Source organism: Ailuropoda melanoleuca, chromosome 15 (assembly GCF_002007445.2).
Source record: "Ailuropoda melanoleuca isolate Jingjing chromosome 15, ASM200744v2, whole genome shotgun sequence".
In the NCBI taxonomy this organism is placed as follows: domain Eukaryota; kingdom Metazoa; phylum Chordata; class Mammalia; order Carnivora; family Ursidae; genus Ailuropoda; species Ailuropoda melanoleuca.
The window spans coordinates 70,399,737-70,413,345 of NC_048232.1; the positions used below are offsets into that span (position 1 = coordinate 70,399,737).

General features: G+C 37.1%; 1 protein-coding gene across 1 annotated transcript in view; it reads right to left on the reverse strand.

Annotated features, from left to right (window-relative positions):
- The window catches only part of SLC5A8 (solute carrier family 5 member 8), a 65,145-nt gene that overhangs the window by 7,020 nt on the left and 44,516 nt on the right, over positions 1–13,609 (reverse strand). Inside the window, exons 11-13 of the mRNA XM_034643673.1 lie at positions 11,231–11,317; positions 7,916–8,121; positions 2,195–2,298 (exon numbers count right to left, since the gene is read on the reverse strand). Coding sequence (XP_034499564.1) covers positions 2,195–2,298; positions 7,916–8,121; positions 11,231–11,317 — 397 coding nt within the window. The remainder of the gene's footprint in view (positions 1–2,194; positions 2,299–7,915; positions 8,122–11,230; positions 11,318–13,609) is intronic.

Below are 13,609 nucleotides of genomic sequence, written 5' to 3' on the forward strand. Positions count from 1 at the left end.
TTTTTTTTTTTTAAGATTTATTTATTTATTTATTCGACAGAGATAGAGACAGAAAGTGAGAGAGGGAACACAAGCAGGAAGAGTGGGAGAGGAAGAAGCAGGCTCATAGTGGAGGAGCCTGATGTGGGGCTCGATCCCATAACGCCGGGATCACGCCCTGAGCCGAAGGCAGACGCTTAACTGCTGTGCCACCCAGGCGCCCCTGAAAAGAAAGAATAGTTTAAAACAACTGTTTGAGGGGGCACCTGGGTGGCTCAGTCATTAAGCATCTGCCTTCAGCTCAGGTCATGATCCCAGGGTCCTGGGATTGAGCCTCGCATAGGGTTCCCTGCTCGGTGGGAAGCCTCCTTCTCCCTCTCCCACTCCCCCTGCTTGTGTTCCCTCTCTCATTGTCTCTCTCTCTGTCAGATAAATAAAATCCTTAAAAAAAAACAAACAAACAACTGTTTGGGAGGTAATAAATAGCTACAAACTTTATTATAAATGTATAATCGTGCATTACAATATATAATAATTATAATTAAATTGTTGATATGATTATATTAATATTACTGCTAATTATTAATATAATTTATTAATTATAAACATAAGTATCACAGGAGTTTGAAAGGCAGTGCTATTCAGGAGCCACAAAACAATGATTGATAGAATTCCTCCAAGTGGCACAGTGTTGGTAGCTTTGTAGCATAAACCAAACAAAGACATCAGACATACTAAGACAAAGTATAGGATTTCTGACTAGTTATTGCACCTTTGATGAAGAGGGCAATACGGCTGTCTTCCCCCGCTCTGGTTGCTATGGATATACATGGATGAGGGAATGCAGGAAATCATGGAGCCCTGCACTTCTCACTAGCTCTACACTGCTACCCTGCTTTGAGCCGCCATGACTGCTCACCTGGATGACTGCAATAGCCCCCTACCTGCCGTCCTTCCCTTTTAAACTATTCTCAAAGCTGAATCGCAGTGCTCCTTTGAGATGTATTGGAAAAGTAACCGAAAAGTATCCCATGTAGTAGACCTAAAAGATACAGTGATGGAAAATAGGAGAGAAAAGAGAAGAAAATCAGAATAACTGTCTGAGACTAAAACATTTGACTAACAAGAGTTTCCAGAAAGAGAAAACAGAAAATCACCGGAAATTACAGAAGAAATAATACAGGAAAATGTCCTCGAACTGAAGGACATGGGTCTTCAGATTGAAAAGACCCTAAAAAGAGCTTAAGGCAAAGCAGTCATTGTGAAATGGGTCGCATGCAAAGTGCCAACAGGTAGCACGGCACTGGCATTCTCAATAACAACATAATCAGCTAGTAGAAAATTAAGAGATCCTCTCAGAAACAAGAAAATTATTTTCTTAGGATTCTCTACTCAAACAAGTGATCAATCAAGTATAAGGGAGATTTAAAGACATTTTTTCAAGAGATTCTATATCTTCAAAATCTCTTGTCTACCCTTTCGCAAGAACATGCTAAAGGATGTGCTCCATTCAATTAAGGGGATAAACAAGAATTATAAATAATGGAATATAGGCAACAGGGACTCCAACACAGGAGGGACCAAGGGAATTCACAGAATGAGGACAAAATGAAGTCCCAGGATAACAGCTCTATAGCAATCCTGGAGAGCAGTGTATACGATGTGTATTATCAGTCTGTTTTTTTAAATAATGTTTTTAAAGTTTATGGACATGTGAAAAAAGCTTCACACTATGTTCAGATGTAAGGATTGTAGTTATCATTCCTTACATTTGTATACTTGTTTACAGTTTATAAAAAGTCAGCATAGGATGATGAAAACATCATGACACAGGATTGCTATAATACATGTAAAATCCTAGCAGTGTAGTAGCTACATAGGATTTGTCAAGCACTTTATCTTTATCTTACAGCAATCTGTGAGAGAGGCAAGTCAATTGCCACTATCCTCTTTTCACACATAACATAGCTCGGCCTCAGAGTAGCCATATGGACTTCCCTAAGTTTATGCAGCTAGTAAATGGCAGAACAGAGGTTCAGATAGAATCTTCTGCTTTCCAGTCCAGGCACTCAAATTTCCCAAGAGGAAAATGGAACAAGTAATTAAACTAACTGTTAACAGAACTATAGAAAAAATAACATAAATAGGTATAAGAGAGATATAGTAAAAACTGATATGGAGGTAAATACAACAATACTAATGTTTAGATAATTACCTGTTGGTAAACTGATCAGCATTCCCATGAATACCGTTACCAAAGTTCCAAGAGTGCTGAAGTATAGATATGATAAGGAATACCAGTTATCCATCAGTGGAGTCCTAAGAGAGAACAAAAGCATACCTGTAAGATTTCATGTAATGCCATTAGCAACTAGAGCAGTCCCGATAATCTTCATGCATAGTAAAAGTAAAAAAAAAATATTTAACAATGTTTTTAATGTCATAATCTACTGTTCCAACTTTATCTTATTGGATCAAGAATTAAAAGCCTGACTTAAACTTGACCATCCACTGTAATACTAAATATCCACGTGTATTCATTCAACTCTGCTTTATGTCCCAGGCACTGTTCTTGTCACTGGAAAGTCTACCATAAAAAAGGTTGATAAGGCTCCTGCCCTCATAAAGTTTACATTCTAATGGAGAGAGAAATACAATAAATAAGTAAACGAATAAATATAGTAATTTCCACTGGTGGAAAGTGCTGTAAGGAAAATAAAACAAGGTAATGTGAAACAGAGTGGAAAGAAAGAACTACCCTCTAATGTGTGGTCAGAGAAAGCATTTGTGAAGAAGTGACATTTGAACTGAGATCTGAATAACAAAAAGTTCTTGAGGAAAGCGTCCTAGAGAGAGTTAAACACCACCTGACTAAACCATAATGAGCAACATAAGAGTAATACAAGATGAGAGGAAGGTAGAGGTCTTTCTTTGTTAGATTTATATGAAGTTTGGATTTTACTTTGGGCAATGGCACTTGTGGCAGTATTTTAAATGAAGGGCTAACATGACCTGATCTCAAAAAGAAAGTGTATTCTGCTGCTTCAGGATAAAATGTTCTGAATATATCTGTTAAGTCCATCTGGTCCAGTGTGTCATTTGAAGCCATTGTTTCTTTGTTAATTTTCTGCTTAGATGATCTGTCCATTGGCGTAAGTGGGGTGTTAAAGTCCCCTCCTATTATTGTATCATTATCAATGAGTTCCTTTAATTTGTTATTAGTTGTTTTATATATTTGGATGCTCCTGAGTTGAGGGCATAAATATTTATAATTGTTAGATCTTCTTACTGAACAGACCCCTTTATTATGATATAGTGCCCTTCTTTACCTCTTGTTACAGTCTTTAGTTTAATTCTCAAATGACATGTAGAAAATCTGAAAGACTCTGCCAAAAAATTGCTAGAACTAACACTCAAACTCAGTAAAGTCACAGGATAAAAATCAATGTACAGAAATCAGTTGCATTTCTATACACCAATTATGAAGCAGCAGAAAGAGAAATCAAGGAATTGATCCCATTGAAATGTACCAAAAACCATAAGATACCTAGGAATAAACCTAACCAAAGAGGTAAAAGATCTGTACCCTGAATACTATAGAACACTTATGAAAGAAATTGAAAATGACACAAAGAAATGGAAAAACATTCCATGCTCATGAATTGAAAGAACAAATATTCTTAAAATGTCTATACATCCCAAAGTAATCCACACATTTAATGCAATCCCTATCAAAATATCATCAGTATTTTTTTACAGAGCTAGAAGGCACAATCCTAAAATTTGTATGGAACCACAAAAGACCCCAAATAACCAAAGCAATCTTGAAAAAGAAAAGCAAAGCTGGAGGTATCATAATTCTGGACTTCAAGTTATATTACAAAGTTGTAGTGACTAAGACAGTATGGTACTGGCATAAAAACAGACATATAGATCAATGGAAAAGAATAGAAAACCCCAAAAATGGACCTATGACTATATGGTCAACTAATCTTTGACAAAGCAGGAAAGACTATCCAATGGGAAAAAAAGTCTCTTCAACAAATTGTGTTGGGAAAACTGGATAGCAACTTGCAAAAGAATGAAACTGGACCACTTTCTTACACTACACAAAGAAATAAATTCAAAATGAATGAAAGACATAAATGTGACACAGGAAACCATCAAAATCCTAGAGGAGAACATAGGAGCAACCTCTCTGATATAGGCCATAGCAACTTCTTACTAGATATATCTCCAGAGGCAAGGGAAACAAAAGGAAAAATGAACTATTGGGACTCCATCAAGATAAAAACCTTCTGCACAATGAAGGATCAATCAACAAAACTAAAAGGCAACCTTCAGAATGGGAGAAGGTAGTTACAAATGACATATCTGATAAAGGATTGGTATCCAAAATCTATACAGAATTTATCAAACTCAACACCCCCCCAAAAAAAATCCAGTTAAGAAATGGGCAGAAGACATGAATAGGCATTTCTCCAGGGAAGACATACAGATGGCTAACAGACATGAAAATGTGCTCAACATTTCTCATAATCAGGGGAATACAAATCAAAACTACAATGAGATATCACTTCACACCTCTCAGAATGGCTAATATTAACAACACAGCAAACAGCACATATTGGCGAGGATGTGGATAAAGGGGAATCATCTTACACTGTTGGTGGGAATGAAAACTGGTGCAGCCACTCTGGAAAACAGAATGGAGGTTCCTCAAGGAGTTAAAAATAGAGCTACACTATGATCCAGCAATTGTACTACTAGTTGTTTACCCAAAGGATACAAAAATACTGATTTGAAGAGATACATGCACCCCAATGTTTATAGCAGCATTATCAACCAAATAGCCAAATTATGGAAAGAGCTCAAAAGTCAATTGACTGATGAATGAGTAGAGAAGATGTGGTATATATACACAATGGAATATTACTCAGCCATAAAAAAGAAAGAAATCTTGTCATTTGTAACAATGTAGATGGAGCTAGAGTATATTAAGCAAAATAAGTCAGCCAGAGAAATACAAATACCATATGATAGCACTCATATGTGGAATTTAAGAAACAAAACAGATGAACATGGGGGGAAAAGAGAGAAGCAAACCATTAAACAGACTCTTAACTATACAGAGCAAACTGAGGGTTGCTGGAGAGGAGGTGGGTGGAGGGATGGGTTTAATGGGTGATGGGCATTAAGAAGGGCACCTGTGATGAGCAATGGGTGTTATATGTAAGTGATGACTCTATAAATTCTACTCCTAAAACTAATATTACACTATGTGTTAACTAACTGGAATTTAAATAAAAACTTGAAAGAAAAAAAAAGACTGATAAGTTGAACTTAATTAATTCATTGTAGAAGAAATTCATTCTGAACACCAAAAAGTACCATTAAGAAAGTAAAAAGGCAACCCACAAAGCTGGAGAAAAATATTTCAAAATATATCTTTGTACCTAGAATATATCAAAAACTCCTAAATAAATTAGAGAAAAACTGAGAATCCATTTAAAATTGGATTAAAGATTTCAACAGCCAAGTCACAAAAATAAATATCCAAATGGAAATGGCCAAAAAAACATATAATAATAAGGTATTGAATGTAACTGATCATAAAGAAAATGCAAATTAAAACTACAATGAGGTATCGATATATACCCATCAAGCATTGGGAACTTAAAGAATAAAAACTGAATCTAGGTAATGGAAACACAGTATCTAGGCAACCAAAGGATATTTTGTTTCATCCTCAGCTGTGTAGTTTATTCCCCTTGTATTCTAGGGACACTGAACTATGTATGATTTCCTAAAATACCATGTGGCTTCAGACCTTCCTGCCTTTGCATATACTGTTTCTCCACTGTGCAATATGCACTTCCTTTTGTCCCTTCTGCCCAACCCTGTTCACCTGATTAATTCCAGCTCATGTAATCCTCCTCTAAGAAGGTTTCCTTGACTCCACCAGGAAGAGTTAGGCTCGTCCTCCCTCTGGCTCTCTTGATCGCCTATGAGTACTATTTACCACAGGGTATTGTTTAAGTGTTTATTTTCTTGTCCAACTTCCCTTCTGGTCATTTTCTGTGACTTTCCAGACCCTCTCCTTCTAGCCAAACTTGTATCCTTCAAGTAGTTCTACCTCTCTAAAGTCTTGATGCTAATCACTCTAATTTTGTTTATATTCATTCTTTTAACAGATATTTATCAAGTATTTATTACTATTTACCATATGCTAGTTTTATACTTACTGTGCTTACTGAATTAATTGTTTTGTGTACATTAGCACACTCTCTCCAGCTAGACTATAACTTCCTGGAAGGTAGGAACCACAGTGAATAAGAGGGGAAGAACTTCTTGGGATAATACATAAATGGCCAGCCCAGAGCTGAGTACATAGTTCATTCTTAGAAATTCTTGTTTATTACCTGTTTTTTTAATAAATAAGCTAACATGTAAAAGTAAATATTATGGTATCAGGAACATACTAAACTTCAGCTAATTTATTTGTTTCATAATCCAAATAACTATTTTGCCTCGGACTCTTAAATTGAGAGAGATATTTACACAATCAGGACAAATGCTAAGCAAAATTGTGAAACAAGAAGTATATCCTGAATGTCCTCCCACGTAGCCTTCAATTATTTTTTTCTCCCTTTCTGACTGTAACTACCCCCCCACCACAAACATTAGTGCTTTCATGCTTGTCCAAACTGCTTTTGGCATTTCCCTGCCGCTCACGCCACAGCATCTCACCTAGTCAAACCTCCCCCAAAAATGCCTCAGGCTCTGGAACTACATTTTCTCTCTATCCATGCATTTAGAAGCCTTGAACTTCCATTAGCAAGCATTCTCATAGTTGGGTTTTGTTTGGAACATGAATTACTAATAATAAGTCACATTCCTTCTCTCTCACACACTGGAGTGTGTCCAGTATAAGAGGGAGACACCAGGGGCGCCTGCGTGGCTCAGTCGTTAAGCGTCTGCCTTTGGCTCAGGTCATGATCCCAGGGTCCTGGGATCGAGCTCCGCACTGGGCTCCCCGCTGGCGGGAAGCCTGCTTCTCCCTCTCCCACTCCTCCTGCTGGTGTTCCCTCTCTCGCTGTGTCTCTCTCTGTCCAATAAATAAATAAAATCTTTAAAAAAAGAAAAAAAAAAAGAGGGAGATCCCACGTCTTGACTCAAAGAGAATGAGTCTTTAATGGTTTCATTCCAGGAATGCTGGAACTGGGGGCAATAATTCGGGGGCAGCAGTCTCATCTTTGTATTCCTTGAATGTCTCCAAGGGGGTTTACGCTTTAAGGCTGGACATTTAATTGTCCACTAAAGAAAGTCTTGCCCTTATAGTCACTATGTTATAAAGTACTCACCTACTATAGATCCATATCATTACATTAAATCAGATGACATAAGGATCCAGAAGCCCAAGGGTATACTGCATACAGAAAACTCTAGCAAGTGAGTTGATCACAGCTGCAACTCATTGCCAGTGCTTAAAGATTTGGAATCTTTAAACCTAAACAAATAGTAATGATCTAACATATTTAGATGATTTTAGCTGTTAGACTATAAAGGCTATACTTCAAAGCCTATAAAAGCAATGTTTCTTTTATGATTTTGCTTTTCATTTCAAAACGTTTTTAGTTGACAAAGATGATTTTTCATTCAACTAGAGCTGATATTTGGTAGCATTTACCCATAATAGAATTTTTTTGTTACTACTCAAGTCTTCTCTAGAGCAGAAATTTCTACCAAAATTAAGAACATATAGCAATTTTTGCTGTTTCCAAACAAAATACTATAGCCAGAAAGCCACAAGGGCTCTACCCACTTCAGAATTGGGGAAAATCGCACCACTGCAGGCAAGACAAAAATCAACTGGGGTTCTCTACCTGTCACATGCATTTCCTTAAAATATGACATTATAAAGCTAATTCGATACCTTTCTGCATTGTGTATTTGAAAAGCACTAGTAGAAAATGGCATTTCTGTGGTTGTCACCCAATTTGTCATATTGTATGTGCTGTTACAGCCATAGGTTTCAAGGCTTAGTGGCATAGTTCTCTCAGGCAGTGGAGGATAAAGTTGAGCGCCAATTCCAACCCACAAAGAAACAGCAAATCCAGCCATCAGACCAACAAGTGCTCCCTGTAAAACAAGAATGCTTTTAAAAGAAAAATAATATAGTTTTCTTTGAGATAGAAATTAACATCAGAAGATTAAGGTCAGCATGGTCCAAGCCAGATTTTCTAGCTTCTCTCCTAAAATTATTCTCTTTCCCAAGATCCTTGCTTCTTGTCAAGGGCAGCGTGGGTCACTGGTCCCTCATCCCAGAGCCCTCAGAACTCGGTACCTTTATTCCCTTTCCATATCCCTAGCTCACCCTGCTCATTTCTCTTTTTGTCAATCTCATAATTCCATTCCTTCTGCTCTGTTTCCATGGCTAGCTCTCTGTTCTTGCCTCCTCCTCTCTTCACACCCAAAGAACTACAACATTCACATGGTTGAGCCCAGGCCAACTGCCCCATCTATTTTTGCTTAATCTGTGAACAAATGGTATGCCAAATGAACAACAGACTATGAAGGGGAAAGCAGACACAGAGTTTATTCCCATACTTAACATGCATGATTGTAATTGTGCTTCGGGGTAATTAGGAAGAAAATAGGAGACAGTTTTCACAAATGACTGCAATGGTGTACACAACCACACCAAGTATTTCTTTTTTTTTTTTTTTTTGAAATATTTTATTTATTTGACAGAGAGAGAGAGAGAAAGAATGAGAGAATACAAGCAGGGGGAGAGGCAGAAGGAGAAGCAGACTCCCCACTGAGCAGGGAGCCTGACGCAGGGCTCGATCCCAGGACCCTGGGATCATGACCTGAGCCAAAGGCAGACGCTTAACTGACTGAGCCACCCAGGAGCCCCAGCACACCAAGTATTTCTAAAGACAAGAAGAGATGTTCCCTCTGAAGACATTTGGTTTCTCAATCTTTGGAAAACTCGGTTTCCCCACTTCTGCTATTCACCAGCAGTCCAGGTGTTCTGCCAGACCTTGAATGAACCTTTGAGCTGGTAGGCCTCTTCCTCTGTGATGAGAATTTCTCCCTTCTTTTAAGAACACTGACCAGACAGCGCAGCTTGTGCCTTGGGCTCCCCATAGAGAAGACAGGGGAGGATATTTGAAGTAAGGGGAAAAACATAAGCAAAATCATAGGGCAGGAAAAAAGAATGGTGTGTTGATGGGATAAGATGAAGGCTGATGACAAGATCAGAAGATTTATGTTGCAGACAAACACTATGAGCTCTTTCATTAAGCTCTGAACCTTGAAAGCAGAAGTAGATTTTTTGTTTGTTTGTTTTGGTACCCCAGCACTTACCACAGTGCTGGACATGTAGCAGGCATGCAATAAATATTTTTCAATAATATGAGGTTGGAATAGTAGTGTGGCCAGCTGTTGACAGGGCAGACTTGCTTATTCTCAGCATTGTACATGATTTGATCAAAGATTCACAAAATTATAAAGCCCATGAGTGCAGAAATATTTAGTATTCTCTATTGCCAGGATAGTGCTTAGCTCATAAATATTCAACGAATGAATGAGAGGAAGGGACGGAAAGAGAAAGAAAAGGAGGGAGGAGGAGAAGCAAAGGAAGGGAAGGAGAAAAGGGAAAGGAGAGGAAGGAGATGGAGGGAGAGAGGAAGGCAGGAAGTCCATTCCAAAGCAAAGGTAGATAATCTGCTAATGAAAAATGTGGGTATTGTAAAAAGAGGTACTGCCTATGACAGGAATAATAATATCATACTTTTCCTGAGGAAAGGTTACATGGGACCTAGTCTGCTACGGCTTTTCTGGAGGCAACCCATGGTGGTAGTAAATGTCAAAAACCAAGTCAGTCTTTCTTAATATTTCAGACACTCAACAAACCACTGCACATTTCATAATGCAAAGAGTCTAATCAAAGCTTCAAAATTCCAAGGTAGATTCAAACTATTCTTTCATTGTGATTAGCTTTTCATATGATACTTCATTGACAATATTTTCTTGAGAATAATTATTTTAAAAAAATGTATTTGAGTACAGTTCATACACAATGTTACATTAGTTTCAGGATATAACTCAGTGATTCAACATCTCTATACATTATGCTACGCTTACCACAAGTGTAAATACCAACAGTTAAAAGTTCTTTTCTCTAAGAATTATTATTAATAATAAAGGTAATAGGCCTTATTAGTAGCTGCTTTACCAATCCCTAATGCCTTGTGAAGAAAATGGAATTCTAAATGCAAATTCATGGTTCTGCAGTTATTCTATGTCCACATGAAACAACCATATATACATTATCAGTTTTTCCTGAACTTCACCTTACAGCAGGACTGACCCAGTGGAGTTTCTCCCAGCTTTCAGAGAAATAATTTCAATTTCGTTTATTCCAAACAAAATTTAGTACTTTAAAGCATAGAAATGTCTGTGTAGAAGAGAGATATTACCTCATTCTGGTTACTATTCCCAATTATGATCACCCCTTTGGGGCCAGAACCATGATATTGGAACTATACCTTTAAATATCAGGAATATAAACTCTCTGGTCAAGGTGGTGAACAGCTTATCTTATTGCTTCTTTTTGCTGTACTCTGGCTATTCACAGGTATCCTCAGCTCTATTGCCCTTAAATCTTTCACATCTGAGCCTGTTGATCTCCTTTCTTTAAAGCCTAGTGATTTTTAGCGGTAGAGTTTAGTGACCTCTGATGCTAATAATACACTATATGTTAATTAATTGATTTTAAATTTAAAATATGTTTATAGAAATCCTAGTGATTTTCAAGGGCAAAAAGATAAATGAACAAAAAATGTTGTTCCTTTAGTGACGTTATATAATATTCATAATATATATTACATATAAGGTAAAATAGAATACATATTGTTTCAAAATATATATCTTTTAGTTATGTTATATATTCTATAATGTTATATGGTTAGTTATATAATTATATTGTAACATTATATGATTTAGCTATATAATATTCATAATATATATTATTCGGCAGCTTCCATTTAGTTTCACATATGCAGACTCCGAGTGCACAGCACTTTATTTTGTACCACAGCAAAGTCCATTTGAGTAATTTAAGTCATCAAGTAACTAATGAGAGATATCAAAGGAACTATATCTTCCCATTTGAGAAAAAATTACAGAGCTGTTACTTTAGTTAGGAAAGTAAGCTTTACACATACTCACTCATTATACTTACAATTGAGTTGGCAAAGGGAACCAAAATGCCCAAAGCAAACAAGCCCAGAAGTGGTCCACCAACCATGCCAAATATGCTGAGTGCTGCCTACAAAAATATATAAAATCAGCAACTAGCAATCTCAAATACCAAGTTAAGGTGTTTCAAAGTAATTCCATCGGAATGAGGATTTAAAGTAATCAATCTCCTCCTGAAAATCATGGCAGCCTTGTCATTGGCAAATAGGTAATCAGAACTTGACACTTCTGCTTCTCAGTCTCAACTATTCATCTGTTCATTCAGATATCCTCAATAAAGGAAGCAGAATATAAAGAAGGTAGAGTCACAACAAGACAGTGGGAACACCTATATGAATTCATAAGCCAAGAGGGACACTACTTCTCCCAACTGTTCCTGTAAGTGATAATAATCAATCACATCACTCCTTTGTCCTTTGACAGTCTCAAAATCTTCTGTAAAACAAGACTGTGGATAAGTACTGCTAAGTGAGCAGAGATAGCAATGAAACCAAATGCCATTCTTGATTCCCTAAGAATGGAACTAGAATGAAAAATATGATTAATTTTTTTAAAAGATTGATCAAATCATGTCGATTTAAAATTTAATTGGCTATATGCAACCTTTGCTTTGATGTATAGATGCCAAAATCACACCAGTGGAAAAAAAGTTACAATGTGAATAATGGAGAAATGCAAAAGCTGAAAATTCCAAGAGATGTGTGTTCCCAATAAGCCAATGGCTAGTTTTTAAGAGTGGATAGAACCATAAAAGAAGGATGAGAGGACACATTGGTTTGTCTACCGAGTAAAGGAGTTTTATAACAGAATCAGTAAAGCAAAGAAAAAATATCAAGAAAAATTTTATAGGATATAGATAACAGTCCTAGGTTAAAAAAAAAATTAAGAAGCCTATGTTGTGGACTAGGGAAAGGAGTGTGGATAGAGAGGACAAAGAATTAGTGTTTGAGGAGGATATGGGTTCAGAATATAATCCTAGGGAGTCATTTCACAACTTCTTTTGAACCAGATCCCAGTAGGAAGGAAGATAGACTTCACTGCAAAATGTGAAATAAGCCACATGGCCCATGAAGCAGGCTGTGACAGTGTGACTTGTGAGCCAGTTTTGGAGGCACAAGGAATATACCCCAAAAAAAGACCTGTCTCAGGAAATAATACCTTGGTTAGAGATGAACCAAGGTAGAACTGGTTTGGAGTTATGATGACACTACTAGAACACGTCACTTTATATACTCAGGCCAGAGTTGATACATGAAAAAAGGGGAATCAATCACAATAAGAGTTATAAGCAATGAGGCTGACTATGGAAGAATAAGCAATAATGCAGACTACGGAGAAAAGCACATTCAGAGGAGTATTATTGGTTATGGCATAGATGTGCTAGATAAGCTTGGAGCTTCTGGACATCATTCATTCATTCATATAATCAGGATGAGACCAAATTATTTAAAAAACTGGTATGCCACAAGCAAACAAACCAGAATGGACCCAAGACTTAGGTCTAAAGCAGGAGTTTGGAGGACATGCTTTGCTCAGCATTGACCTTCAACTTTTTGGATCATGGGTAGGTCCAGGAGTCCCAGACAGCTATGATAAAGCTGCTTCAGTAATTACGACATGCTTGAAATAAATGAAAAAAGAGAAGTCTTAGAAAAAAAAAATAGAAGGCCTCAGCAAAAACATAGCAGATATAAAGAACCAAATGGAAATTTTTAGAACTGAAAAATACTAACAGATAAAAATCTCAATAGATGGATTCAACAGCAGAATGAAGGAGACAGAGGAAAGAATTAGTGAACTGGAAGATAGGCCAATAGAAATTACCTAATCTGAACAACAGAGAGAATATAGACTTTAAAGAAATGAAAGGAGGGGCGCCTGGGTGGCACAGCGGTTAAGCATCTGCCTTCGGCTCAGGGCGTGATCCCGGCGTTATGGGATCAAGCCACATCAGGCTCCTCCACTATGAGCCTGCTTCATCCTCTCCCACTCCCCCTGCTTGCATTCCCTCTCTCACTGGCTGTCTCTATCTCTGTCAAATAAATAAATAAAATCTTTAAAAAAAAAAAAAAGAAATGAAAGGGGTTTCCAGGATCTGTGCAAGCATANAAGCATAAAAAAAAAAAATCTCACATTCACGTCATCAGAGTCCTGGAGGAGAAAAGAAAGAGTGAGGCTAAAAAGCACTCAAAGAAATAATGTATGAACTTCTCAAATTTTACAAGAGATATAAACCTACAGATGCAAAAGCTCAGCAAACTCCAAACAGGAGAAACCCAAAGAAATACATGCCAAGACACACTGAAATAAATTTCTGAAAACTAACAACAAAGAAAAAATTCTAAAAGTAGCTAGAGAAAAA